General features: G+C 53.0%; 3 protein-coding genes across 3 annotated transcripts; 2 read left to right on the top strand and 1 right to left on the bottom strand.

Moving 5' to 3' along the window:
* Positions 1 to 4,230: 4,230 nt before the first annotated feature.
* AYL99_10064 (hypothetical protein) lies at positions 4,231 to 6,144 on the top strand (the record flags this gene model as incomplete). The annotated part of the gene is made up of 1 exon (XM_018841570.1): positions 4,231 to 6,144. One exon carries the CDS (start codon positions 4,231 to 4,233, stop codon positions 6,142 to 6,144), a length of 1,914 nt encoding a protein of 637 aa, XP_018689279.1.
* Positions 6,145 to 8,322: 2,178 nt separating this feature from the next.
* AYL99_10065 (hypothetical protein) lies at positions 8,323 to 11,064 on the bottom strand (the record flags this gene model as incomplete). Its single annotated transcript, XM_018841571.1, has 1 exon — positions 8,323 to 11,064. One exon carries the CDS (start codon positions 11,062 to 11,064, stop codon positions 8,323 to 8,325), a length of 2,742 nt encoding a protein of 913 aa, XP_018689280.1.
* Positions 11,065 to 12,464: 1,400 nt separating this feature from the next.
* On the top strand, positions 12,465 to 13,475 carry AYL99_10066 (hypothetical protein; the record flags this gene model as incomplete). Its single annotated transcript, XM_018841572.1, has 2 exons — positions 12,465 to 13,001; positions 13,062 to 13,475. 2 exons carry the CDS (start codon positions 12,465 to 12,467, stop codon positions 13,473 to 13,475), a joined length of 951 nt encoding a protein of 316 aa, XP_018689281.1.
* Positions 13,476 to 13,676: the final 201 nt, after the last annotated feature.

Below are 13,676 nucleotides of genomic sequence, written 5' to 3' on the forward strand. Positions count from 1 at the left end.
AGCCCAGAGCCCGCGAATAGTCCTTTGTTGCCTCCAGTGCCGTCAGTGACCGTGCCTACGCGCTATGGAAGGAACATCCCAATCTCGAATACCCAAACCCCTCAACCACGATATCTTGTCCAAGGAACCACTCAATTTTCTGCTCGAATACCCCTATGGGGTGCAGGTTCATGATCTATTATGCGATACGACCCGGGCTATACCGAGTACAGAAGTCGAGCATAATATGCTGAGCTGCGACTGTTACCGATTTTAATCACAAACTTTGGAGGCCTTCTAATTGCCTAGGGCTGGCTTACTCTGAGATATTGTCACCTTCTGGGAGAGCTCTTGTCATGTCCATGCTCGAGAACACGGATTTCATTGCCTAAAATGCAGGGTTTTTGTCCAACGGGCCTTGCCCAACTCGCCATCTGACCTTGTCGAAAAGAGTTTCGGATTTTCCACTTGAATTCATCCATTTCCCAGTACTCGAAGCCCTTTTAATGTCTGCGAATATTTTCACATCATTTTATCACCAACAAAATGGAGGATCGCAGCAAGAAAGTTTGTCACACCCGCGCCTGATTCGCCACTTGTGGTGTATATCAAAAGACATTCACGCTTGACTTGAATGTTCAAACTGGATCAGAAACTCAACTGTGAGCACTGTATTTTTGCGCGGTGCCTTTGTTATCACCTGGTCCGTGTCATCAAGGTTCAAGTTTTGTGTGTACGAGCAATTCATCTCGTTCCTCAACTAATTCGACCTGATTGACCCAATTGGCGCATGAGTTCTGCACAAAGGCCAAAGAAATCATGGCGGAGGCCCGATACGAGCCGTATCATCTGCTTCCCCCACGAGTTCTTGATTGTTCTTCTCCTGCTCTTGACCACAGGATCAATTTCGCCGATGACTCCGAAAAGTTTCGTATATGGTTTTGGCCTGGTCAGCTGAAAACACCATCTTAGGGCTCTGCACGCGCCAAATAGATAACATCGTTCGAAGAGATCGGTAAACTTGGTGTCGTCGATTATGCCACGTGAGAGAGTCGTCTGTTTGTGCCTTTGACCCTAGATATGGGTTTAGAGGGGCCACAGGAAATAAGAGGTTTCTGCATTAGGCGCACTGTAGACCACGACCTCCTCTTTCTCATCTCGGAGTTGTGTTTGGTATATGGTCATGTTCATGTGCAAATATCGACCGAAATTCTGATGAACTCGTCGGCTTATGAAGCGGACGCATAGACTTCGGCCTTCGAGGCCCACGTGAGCCGATGGTTGTGTTGATTCAGACCATTGCGCGTTATAGCCCCTGCTGTTTGGCAGCTGTCCTGTCACATCCAGAGGATGAGAGATGATAAAGAAAGCATAAGACGAGGACCATTGACGGGCAGAGTCGACGACGGAGGATCTAATTGGAACAAAAGAGGTCCTGCCAACGATCAGCACTCAGGTCTTGAAGCACAGTGAGGTGGTTCCCTGGAAATGGGTTGCTGCAGTCAATTACAGCACAGAGTGAGTTCGGGCATCTTCCTCTGCTCACTCAGTCAAAAGCAGAAGCTTGCAGTGTCTTCCACGATGCTTCACGCCTCCTGCTCTCCAAACGAAAGCTTCACGAAAAGCAGGGAAAGCTCGCCGTCAGACTAGACATCAGCCTCGAGAAATAAAGCTTCTCAGCAGCTTCTATAAACAAGAATCGGCAGGCGATCGTCCAATGGAAAGAACACTTAAGCCCGTGCATGTCCAATGGGTTGTTCACTGGCTTGAGGCGCAGTGGACTATTGAAAGGGGTCGAGCATATCTCCTTTTCCCCAACGATGGCTCGTGATTGGAGAGTTGAGGGTCCCTTCGTATCCGTCGCGGTGCAAGCTCCCTGGGCTTTTCACCAGCGGACATTCTTTTCATGCCCATATCACCCACCAGCGGGACGGGCTCCACCTGGGGCCTCCTGTTTCTCTTCATTTTCCTTCTTCTCGTGGCTACTTGCAGCCCGAAAGCGCGGTGACAGGGGTTCAAGGTTCGGCGTACAACTATCCCGGGATGTTACTCATGACAAGCACCTCACGGCGGTAGGGGCTGACCTCGACTCATTTAATATCTATGGGCAGTATGATGTCCGGTGGAGTTGATTGTGAGCCAGAATCCCAGCTAAAGCTTCCCAAGGGCGACGATATTACTGCGTTCTTCGTTCTAACTCTCTCACATACTCGAAATCTTCGTGTGGGCGGGACCGCCCGGCTTTTCGGCCCAAATACAGCCTCCCTCAATTCTTCGTGAACGTTGGACGCAGGGACCACGGGGACACAATCGACAGATGCCTCGCGGTGGACCACAAATGAACACATGAACATTTTGATACCCTCTCACACAGCACAGGTGCGAGATGATGGCAGGCGTCAGACAATTTGTGGGTACGGTATGGTTACCGCCGATGGGATTTGCTCCCAAGGAGAGTGCAGTTCAGCCGGACAACTGTCAAGAACGAAGAAATGCAATGGATCGAGTTGCTGCCACAAAATTACGAGTCAAGCACGCCCTTCGAGATGACTGTCGCCAGGCTAGTGTTGCTTCACATCGCGATTGCCATCTTACTCTCCCTGATACACCCACCCACATTTGACTAAATGCGTTTGGTCGGAGAATGCTGTGCCGACCGTCACAGTCATCTTTGAGGAGTCAAAAAATCAGTTGGATACGAGCAACAGGGATTTGTGAATCATTCCAAACAGGAAATAGCTCCCTTCAGGATTGAACGAGCGTGACAATTGAATTCCCCATGGGCATTTTAGCACTACAGGGCTGAAAGCTATGATAGTGTAAGTTTGGCTCTGTATGACTAAAGTCTGCCCAGCTATCGTTACTGAGTGGGGTACATTACTAGTGCATTTGTTTGTCGCTGTTCCGGTACAAAACAAATGACTGCTTGAGCTGGGGAGGTTGATGACCTGCTAACGCACAGCCGAGTGGCTCGATGTGGATAGCTGGGATCGTACCCTCCCCTGTCTCTTCCCTGGATCATGTCATCCCGGTTAAAGAACGGCTAACGTCTTTGTCATTGATACTGCTGGTTGCCAGACCCAATGGCCGGGTTGATGGAGATCCGCCGGCTTGGCAGGGAACTGCCTACCAGATGCATCGACTATAAACCCCGGTGGAACATATTTTTATATCGATCTGACAGAGCGACTCCAGCCACCAACCAGCATTGCAGCTGCTATGGCGGTTAGACATATACGGACTAGTTAGCTGCTAACCGGCCGCACTAGACCATTTTAGGACTGGAATTATTGCCCTCTTAACATGCTTCCAGGCGGCGAGAGCAACTACGCCGATTCTTGTCCGACCTCACCTCTCTCGCTACACCCTATCAACCCTTGGACGCCCTTCCACCAGCCCTGTCGGGAAGCTAACGAGATGCCGGATCTCACACCCTTGGAACCGTCTCAAGGACCTTGTTACACGCTACCTCCCGTGGGAAAAGAATCTATGCCTCCGCCAATCACCACCTTCATATCGATATCCGAGTTGAACTTAGTAAGTCATCTGCATGTCCACTTCCCACCCTCCACTTGTATACTTGGTATGTATCGCGTGGTAATACTTCAGCTCGTAGATCCCTACAGCCCGGACAAAGTCTATAGCTCCCGCCATTGTAGACCAAGAACGAATCCTCAGCACCATTCCACTCCGAGCCCGGTGCTGAGCGTCCTTCCTCTGACTCCCACACAGCATCGATAGATCGATCACGGGATGCTGAGCCTTGACATCCGCCCCCAAGGCTTTTTGTTCTTCTTGGGCGGCTCGACCATGTCAGCCGTCTAGCGACTACCATATTCGACCAAAGACCACAAAACATACGTGCTTAACTAAGGAAATTTTTGGGGCCCCTGATGGTGGCACCCCTTAAGCGAGGCAAGGGCGGTGCCCAATGCAGCCTGCGCTTCGGGGCTTCGCGCTATGCTCGAAAGCAAGCCCACCAGCCGCCACCCTCGTCGGTGTTTCGCTCATTATTACGATACCCCTGGCTCCTGGGGTGCACTGACAAGCATTCATATCAGGCGTTGAAGATCTTCAATGTTTCCTCGTTTACCCCAAGCCGTTGAGCGGTTAGAAAAAGTCTACTAGTTTCTCTGATTGGCGAACTATTCAAGAACCCGAGGGACACCCAAGACACTCAAACAAACCCAAGCTTTATAGTACCAGCCGCGCAGACCGTGTTCGAATGACAGTCAATCTCCACTCCATATGATGGATGTTCTTGACCAAACTTCGGCTCAATTCGAGTTCGCTACTTTCAACAGTATCAAGGTCGGCGCCCAGGGCAACGGGTCGAGCAAAGCTCCCTTTCTTTTCATCGTCAAGACCCCTACCTCCGGCGCACTATCCCGCTCAACTACCCGAAGCGCTGCTGCGAGCATCAACAGCCACGCCCAGCGGTGGGCTCAGGAGGCAGCCTCTTCCAAGGCAGTCGGCGGCGGTAGTGGCACTCAACGCCAGACGGATACACTGGCCTTTGAGAAATGTTTGATGAGGTGCAGAGTGTCTCGATTACTGGATGACCCAAGCAAACCGTCGAAGGGAAGGCGCTCAGCAAGTGCGAGGCAAACCAGTCAGATCGCAACAAAACGAGTCAAGAAGTCGAAACGAGCAACTTCCGAGAGCCGCAGTGTGGCGACTGACAAGTCTCTCTCAACAAGCCCAGAACCTGAGTCTCGACGACAACATGATTCCAGTGAGGATGAGTGTCTCGATAATGACGCGATTCAACAACTGCTGGGCACTTCTCCTAGTCCTCGACAGACATCTGCCGTTGACCCCTTTGATTGCACGGCTGGCACGATAGACAGCGACATATTACCTATCCTCCAATATTATCTCTCTTTTGCTCTTCTCTCGACACCTCGAGGCGACGACGGCCAGAAACCTCCAGACGCTGTATTTGTCCAGCACTTTTCCAGCATCGATGCCATCATCCAAGGGTGTATGAGGAAGAGTGTACACATGTACGCCCTCTTAGCTGCCACGGCTAGTCGCATGAGAAGAGTCTCGGGCATATCCTTTCGTGCGGACAACGGACCCGAACTGTACCTCCACAAAGCTCTTCAATGCCTGCGATTGCTGCTCGACAGCCAGTCGGCGGCCGAGGACCGTCAGATCATCCTTGACATCTATTATCTAAGCGTATGCGGGTGGTATATGGAGAACTATGGGGAGTCGAAGACTCATTTCAACATCCTCAAACATTTCTGGAAGACATTGACTCCTGGGCAGTCCACACTCGATCGGTACATCTACAACATGCTCAGTTACAATGCAATCTTCCTGGAATCTGACGCCACGCAGTTGGAGGGATCGGTGGTCACGCCTGAGCTCCTGTGCCCTCCCGCAGGAAGTGAAAAGATGCACCAGTCTCTCGGCTGGCACCCCAACCGTATTTATTCGTCTCACCAGTGCTCGGCCTTTCCCGGAGCACTTGAACAGACCACATACAGCCCTGACCTGAAAAATGTGGTGCAGGAACTTCCCTCTCTTTTGCGGCTCTTTAACCATTTCCACCACAATCCCGACTTTATCGGCCCGGAGACCGACTGGGTTCTCAGCAAGAGCAAATTCCTGGTTCTTCGCCTGTTGGAGATGCCCAGCTATGGCGGCGAGCTGTGCTGTCGTCTGGCTTTGGTCTTGCTGCTCCGACATATCTCGCAATCTACTCTAACAAAGTTCCATTGCACCGATGAATCCATCTACTCTTCCTCGGCGGCTGAAAAACGACCACCGATCGAACCGGCCTCAATCACGCAACGCCTGAAACACCAACTCCAATTCGAAATACTGCAGCCATTGAACACAGTCGGTTCGGGTATTGACACCGCGCTACGATCCACCAGCGGCACCTGCGTAACCTGGACAGGCCGGTCCGAGCGCTTGCTGCTTTGGATTCTGATCACCGGACTCTTTGGGGCACGCAGCACGGATCAAAAAGACGAATACCAATGGTTCTGGGACCGCACCGTGGCACTAATTCAAGCCCTTGGCGTTAGGACCATGAAGCTGTTGAAGGAGTTGATGAAGTCCTTCGTTTGGGTCGAGGGGATGCTTGACGATCAAGCGTTAGAGAAGTTGTTTTGGTTGGGCTCGGTGTCCGATGAAGGAGATGATGAATGAGGTGGATGAGAGGCGTTCGTTGGAAATTTGATCACTGATTTCCCTCTCCAAGGTTTCCCATGGCTCTTGAACCGTATGCCTTGGTGGATCCTCCGGGCCGGTTTATCAAGCGAAAGACACGAGCTAAACGAACTAATTCGGCTAGGTCTCTGCAAGCAAAGCCGCCCCCACGGACAAGGAACGAGGGGAAACCAAGGGGTCAGCAACAGCATCACTCTTTCTTGCACCATTGCGCGAGGAATGGGGGAAAAATAGGATGTCTGGTGGGCGTAAGGGTGAGTTGAAAATTACCTTGTTTGATCATGGGTTGGTTTCTGATACACGAGCGAGTTTTCCATGGGAGTTTATTGCATGAGTGTCAGTGGCCTACTCCAGAGCATAGCACATAGGTAGGAGGAAGGTTCGCAGGAGCCTAGGTAACGGACCAACTTTGCATATTCTGCACAGTGTTCAAAAGAGTTATGATTCTATGATGTACGCAGCTTGGGTTGGTCTGCGAATGAAATGTACTATTTACTTGGTACCTGCTAGTGTCCGAATGAGGGACGTCCTCCCATCGACCGATCAGTGACTATTTATCTATCTGGGCAAGGCAACTAATCAATAACGATCAACTTCAGTCTGTCTTGGTGTCTCGCGAAGGAATCGAAGAAGAAGAATTCGAAGAAGCAAGTAAATGTCTGGGCGCGCAGAAGAGAAGAGACACAGCGAGTAATAAATAGGTACATATGTGGTCTGGTCTAACCATAGTATGTCCTTTACTAAGCAGGGTAGGCGGGTGGGGGGTTGAGGCGAGGAAGCTTAGGTCCCTTGCTCACTTGCTTGCTTGCTGTCACTGTCATTGTCACTACTGTTGTTTAGCCTGAACGTATATCGACACAAACTGTCGGGGTACCTTCGGCTACCAGCCAGCCAGCCAGGAAGCGAGACGGCGAGACGGCGAGACAGCTAGCCGGGTTCGTTTACTCGAATACACAGATACATACACATACGAGGTATCTCGTACACATAGTCCATCGCTCGAACCATGACAGTCCCCCTCCCGCCCATCCCCTCCTTTGTTCAACCGACGCTTAAAGTCAGAGTTTCTTTTCTATACTAGCCTCCCACGCGGTGCCATCGTCTTGTGACAAGGGTCGGGTCCGGCCCAACAAGCAAGAAAGCAGGCTGGGTGCGGTCAACGAGTCGTCCTCATCACCGCCATCACCACCGCGGCCAGCAATATCGTCGTGACGGGTTCAATCAGCCGAGCCTGATAGGTCAAATGGGGCGGAAACCACATTCCGGATGCCCACAACTCACCCCCTGTCTTCATCCCCCATCGTATGTGTGTGGGTGTGTGCTGTGCGTCCAAGAGACGAGGCCCCTGAAACGATAGACATGCAGGGTTTAATCACACGCACCCCCATCATCGCCGAGAGGGTCGTCGTGAGATTCTTCCCGACGAGGATCAGCTGAACTCGTTTAAAGGGATCCCCTCCGCAGGGCAACAACTCAGCAAGGGGAACGAGCCAGGGGAACGAGCCGAATCAGCCCATGGTTAACCTTTATGAGTAGTCGCTCGAGACACAACAAGCATCTCGACGGATTGCCATCTTTGGTACGGCTCGACGGCTCCGATACCCTTCCTCCCCGATGTATGTCAGCAGCGATATAGACGGGCGGCGAGATAGTTCAGCTTGCTTGAGCTACTCGAAACCCAAACTTCCTAGATGCGTACCACATCGTGGTGGTTGGACATCTTCGCGAAGTGGTGCTGACAGACGGCGGGCTTCATGCACAAAGAAACACGGGGGGCATCTCAATGGCTGGTCTTCAGCACCGGTTGGTTGTAGCGGACCCTCCCTCCGGTTCGGCCAGGTACTGGGGAGGGTCTCATGTAGGCGTCGACAGTGGCTTGATGACCCATCCAATCGATTCGCCAGTCGCTGCAGAGCTGGGAATCAAAAGAGGATTAATTTCCTGCAAGAATCAAGAAGGGGGGGTTTGGGTGGTAATGATTGCGGAAACCAGATTCCGAACTCCCTTTCCTGTTGGCCTGTTCGCGATGTCCTGTCTGTCCAAAATCCTTCCCTAGCCCCTCTAACTTTCACAGTTTCCAAGTTCCCGCCTTGCAGAGTAGTACATTGATAGAAGACACAGACATGTAACAGTCTTCAAGCATTTCATGTAAGCTTATCATCCCTTTCCTTCCCCATCTCCAGTAAAGTGTCTCATTTTCAGAGTGCGAATTCCTGCTCCACCCCTTCCGCCGCCAACAGCTCCCGTCTTACCACGGTGCTCAAGTCTGCTGAAGGGTCCCCTTCGCTTGGGTGCGCTACCGCGTCGCTGTGCCTTCATGCGTTCTTGGGCCTTCTTGCTCCATTGAGGCGCGTCGGTAGCATATACATGAGTCCCCTTCCTCTCGCCAGTGAAAAAGGTCAGCACGGCATCAGCCCCTGATGCTCTCCGTTGGCATTCCTGAGACATTGTTGGCAAGTGAGGCGCATCGATGCCCTTGCCTTTCGCTGACGAGTTAGGTTTGCGGTCCGCCGACGGGTCATCATATATGGTACCGCTCCGATTGAAGTTGAAGGCACTGAGATCTGTATTGCTCGAACGAGGAACCTCGGAGTTGGGATTGATCCCGTTCGCAATCATGTTCTTCTTCAGCAGCCGGAGCAGGCTCTCGCAGAGCCGGTCCAGGATCCACTCGGACTCGGTTTGCTGACTCAGCATGGGGCTGTTCTCCTCGAGCCAGTCCCATTCAACGACGCCGTCAGTTTCCTCGTCGTAATCCAGTTGATCCAGGCCCCCTTTGGTGAAGCGGATCAGGCGGCTGAATTCACACCATTCTTCATACGTGTAGCGTTTCCCCGGCGCGTGCTGGAGATCGTCTGCTGTCTTGCGGATGGCCCAGGCCAGACGCTGCGTCAGTTCCGCTTCAGTCGGTTCCTCTGCGGCGAGCTGGTCAATGCTCAAGTCAGGGACAGCTTCGTTGGGGTTTGGTCCGAAAGGCAGGCCGGCTCTCAGGCGCTTCTTCTCTGCCCTTCTGGTCATCCAGTTCCAGAGCCAGGGATTCTGGACGACAATGTCGCGCCAGAGACCTGCCTTCGGAAGGACCGTCAGGTCACCCAGTTTGAATGTCCCCTGCTTGAAACTCGAGATGACCGTGTCACCCATATCGGAAACAAGGATCGTCATGGTCGGGACTGCGATCAACGACCAAACCACGAAGAAGGGCTTGCCGGCATTGCTCTTGGGACTCAAATCGCCATAGCCGATGGTCAGCAAGCTGACATAGCAGAAGTACAGCGCCTCGAAATAGCTGAGTGCTTGGGTGTCACGTTCGGCGACCCAAAACACCACCGCGCCGATGCACCACAAAATCCCAAAAGCCAGAACCGACAGGCACAAAGCCCACCACTTTTTGAACTTTTTTGCATTGAGCTGGATATCCCGCATGGCGTCGAATTTGTCCTTCTCCTCTCTCATCAAGATCGCCTTCTTCTGTGACCTCGACAAGGTTCTTCTCAGCGGCTTTGTGATCATCCGTATGGTGCTGTGGATCGGACCATTGTGGAATGTCGAACGGAGGAACTGATTGGGGTGCGGCTCACGCTCCTCTGCCTTCTTCAGCTCTTCGGCGTTGGTATTTCCAAATTCAATTTGGCGGTCCTGCGTGGGATCTCGAAGTGGAGGTCCCTGGAGACGCGCAGCGGCCGCATCCAAGTCATGCTGAATCTGTGGATTCGGAAGTGGAGATGAGATTCTCGGCCGTCGACCGCTTCTTTCTTCAATGGCCACCTCTTCCTCCAAGTTATCCCGCCTCTTGTCTTCTTCGGCGTTGTCCACCGTCACCACCCGTGACAGGGTGTGAACTCTTTTGTGCTCGACATGTTTACGGAGCACGTTGATGGTACTGAGCTCCCCGGCGAATTTGTGGATGGAGCTGACCATCAGACCCAGGATGATGATCCCGCCGACCGAGTAAGGAAACACGAGGCCCCTAGCCAGGTCGGTGGTGGGATAAAAGTCTCCAAACCCGACGGTCAGGATGGTGACGTCGCAGTAATACACCGCATCGGGATACGTCCAACCTTCGATGTTCGAGTAGACGCCGCCGCCCCCACCGAGCCATATGAAGAACATCATCGTCTGGAGAATCAGATTGCGCTGCTCGTCAGTCAAGGTAAAGTGTTGAGGGTAATGACCCAGGAAGTAGCCGCACATGTTCACCATCAGAATCATTGAATTGAACATGTAGAGACAGGCAGCAATGACGGCGTTCCAGTAGCCTTGAGAATAAACCGCATCGGGACCGGGCGGAACATGAAGCTTCATCGACACGGTCAGGCCGATTAATATGCCAGAGGCGATGTAGAACAGCACAATGGTGGCAGGGAGAGCGACAATGTATCGGACGCGCCGGGTGAAATTGAAGAGAAGGAAAAGGTTTCCTACAAACCCACACACGAGAGAGGCAATGTTGAGGTCGACACACCATTTCGGGTCGTCGTAGCCCACGGAAGTGGCTTGATAGGTCAACGGAAACTCGGCCTTGCTTTGGATGAGTCTATTCCTCCAGGGGACAACCAGGGCGGTGATGGAGATCAGGTTGGCCATGGGCGCAAGCGTGGCCGCAATGAGAGGGATGGCGGTAGAAGCAAACCACCAGTTGGTGGGCAAGTCGTCCTCGACAGACCGAAACTTGAGCATGCCATGATGGTGTGCCTGCCAGCTCGCTTGAGGTTCCAACTTGTTTTTTCCATGTCTGGCCTCGTTATCCGGTAGTGTCCCTATGGTGTCGGCCTTTTCAAGAGGATCCCAATCTTTCTGTTTCTCATAGTCGGTCGTACTCTCGCTCGTGCCCGAGCTAGACCCTGAAGGGAGTTCAGGTAGCTCCAGCTCTTTTTGCTCGGCATGGTCGTAGCCTACCATTGTCCCGCGAACGTCAGGAGTGCCTCATGTACGATCGAGGTGCATTGTGGGCAGATTGCGGCAATTTTGAGGGGCACGAGGAAGGAGCGTGCGAGTATGGAGCTGAGCTGTGATTTTGTCTCGTGTCAGTGAGCACAACTCAAAGACGTTGAGAGCGAAGTAGCAGGAAGGGAGACATGATGGAGCTGATAGCGACAGCCCGAGCCAGGAATCGCATTCTTTATTCTTTTAGCCTCAACAAAGCATGTCGGCGAGTGGGAAGCCATGCTCAGCCATGGGCAGCTGATGGTCGATTCGAGCGCAGATGGGAAATGGGGGAGTCTAAGCGGCATGCGGCGGGAAGCACGTTGGTTGGTGCACCAGGCCTAGTGAGCCCGCGAGACATAAGCCACGCCCAGAACACTCCAATGCCATCAAGCTTCTGGGGCTGGTGGGTCTAAAGTTCGAGCGCCGAGCGAGGCGCTAGGCTTGCTGAATGAGCATCTGCGGACGCCTATGCCCAGCATGTGGGTAAGCCATCGTCATCTCTCCTGCATGATAAACTGCCACCCACTGCCGTATTCTGGCGTCTTGACTAAGGGACCAAGAGATCTGTCAATCGACTCCCTCGCCCAGACAGACCCCCCCGGATAACACTTGCCCATCGAGTGATAGGCACCCTTCTGGTGACCAACAAGAGAGATCCCGTCCTTCCGAACAGCCCTAGCTTATCGCCTCAGAGTTCAGGCAATAAGAACCACATCCTCCTCGTATTGACCCCCGTACTCAACTTGTACTTGTAGGATGGTCTTTTCTGTGACAGAAGTTGCTTCTTCTTCTCGGACCCGAGTTTTTCACCGAGTCCGACAAGGGCCTGTGCAGTGACTCGAGATCGAAAACAGAGACACAGGTGTACTGTCCCCATGGAGTGTGCACCGCCATTGAATGATCCTCTTAGTTTCCATCGTCCACTGACATCTCTATCGAATGTAAACAATGCTGCTCTCGGACAACAATGTGAGATTGAAAGAGATAAACAAGGATTCGTTGATTGAGGTCTCTGTGACCAAGAGAACTGTTCCCAGAACTATGGAGTGCCAAAGCTTCACGGACAACTTGGCTCATGTTCGGCCACAAACCTGCAGAGGTAATTTCGTTCTTGTCTTTTTCTTCAAATCGCCATGATTGTTGGGGGATCTTGCTTCCGCACAGGATGGACTTCAAGGCGGTATCTGCCCAAGACGACGGTGTGTGTGCAGGATGCTCTTCTCCTGTCAGCCTGGAAGACGAGCGACCACAACTCTTTCGCAAGATCGGGCAGGGCAGCTTCGGCGCCATCTTTGCTCACCCGATGATGCCTGTCGTCTACAAACGCGAGATCCAGTCAGACAGCGGATGTGGTTGGAGCATCGAAGGCGAATATGCCATGCACAAGCTCATCTCCGCCGCCTCTGATCAATGGTCCCTGGAGGAAGCCGGCCACGACACCCAACTTACACGTCCACATTCCCTTCCCCCACGTCCTCATCCTCGCCCACTCCACGAACTGTTGGGCTCAATGCTCGCCGCCATTTCCCCTGGACGAAACAGACTTCTGCGTGCCCTCCCCAAATCTCCAAGCGGAACGGATCCCCTCCCTACGCCAGGCAGTCCGCCACGACCTAGTCGACAAATTCTGTACCGCCGAATCTGCCCAGGTCGCGATGAAAACGGACCCTGCCAAGGGCATCTGCTTGCTCAGACTCTATCTGGGCCGCAGGACCTCGACCCCGGACAATTGCCAGAATTTCCAGATCCACGACTTCCCGTGCTACCTGGATCAGATGACGACTCTGGGCTTGGATACGCACTACATCGCGGCACAGATCGGTCGTGCCCTCGCCGTGCTGCACTTCGAGACGAGAGTGGACAGGCGAATACGTGGCGGCAGGCGAGCAAGTGGAGGAGGGGACAGCCTGGTCAACGGATGATGCTGGAGAACGGCGCCCAGGAACAGAACAGGAAACAGATCTCTATAGGGCGGCGACCATTTGGTGCTTGGACTTCAACCAGTGCCAACCCGTATCCTTTGCTCACGACGGAGGTGGGCTCCCAACCTCTACCTCGCCCGCACCAACCTTGAGCACTACCACCAGCACCACTGCCACCACACAGAACGTCCACTAGGAACCATAAAATGCATTGCGGCCTACTTCGCCAACGACCCCTACTTTCCCCGCCCGCACCAGCCCGAGCTGTGGACCATCTTCTCGAGAACCTACGCGGGCATGGCTGGGCAGATCGGATGGGCCGCCGCCGCGGCGCACGGCGAAGACGTCCTGGGCGGCCCGGAGAGGATGAAGAGTCTGGCGAGGGCGTTCCTCCGGGGCATCGAAGATATATTCAAAAAGGCGCGGATCAAACGGTGTCCCGTCGAAGATCGATTGGCCTGAGGTGCCATGCCATGGGCCTCAGGGACTTCCTTTTCGTCCGTCAACGAGGAGGGTATGTAAGTGGGAAGGAAGAACGGATGATGGAAAATTGAGGAACACGAAACACAATTTGGTTATGGTTTCATCCGTTCATGATAATACATACTGCACCAGATGTACACACGCATACATGCATGCATGCATGCTCCAGTAAGATCCAAG

This window comes from Fonsecaea erecta, assembly GCF_001651985.1.
Source record: "Fonsecaea erecta strain CBS 125763 chromosome Unknown Scaff10, whole genome shotgun sequence".
In the NCBI taxonomy this organism is placed as follows: domain Eukaryota; kingdom Fungi; phylum Ascomycota; class Eurotiomycetes; order Chaetothyriales; family Herpotrichiellaceae; genus Fonsecaea; species Fonsecaea erecta.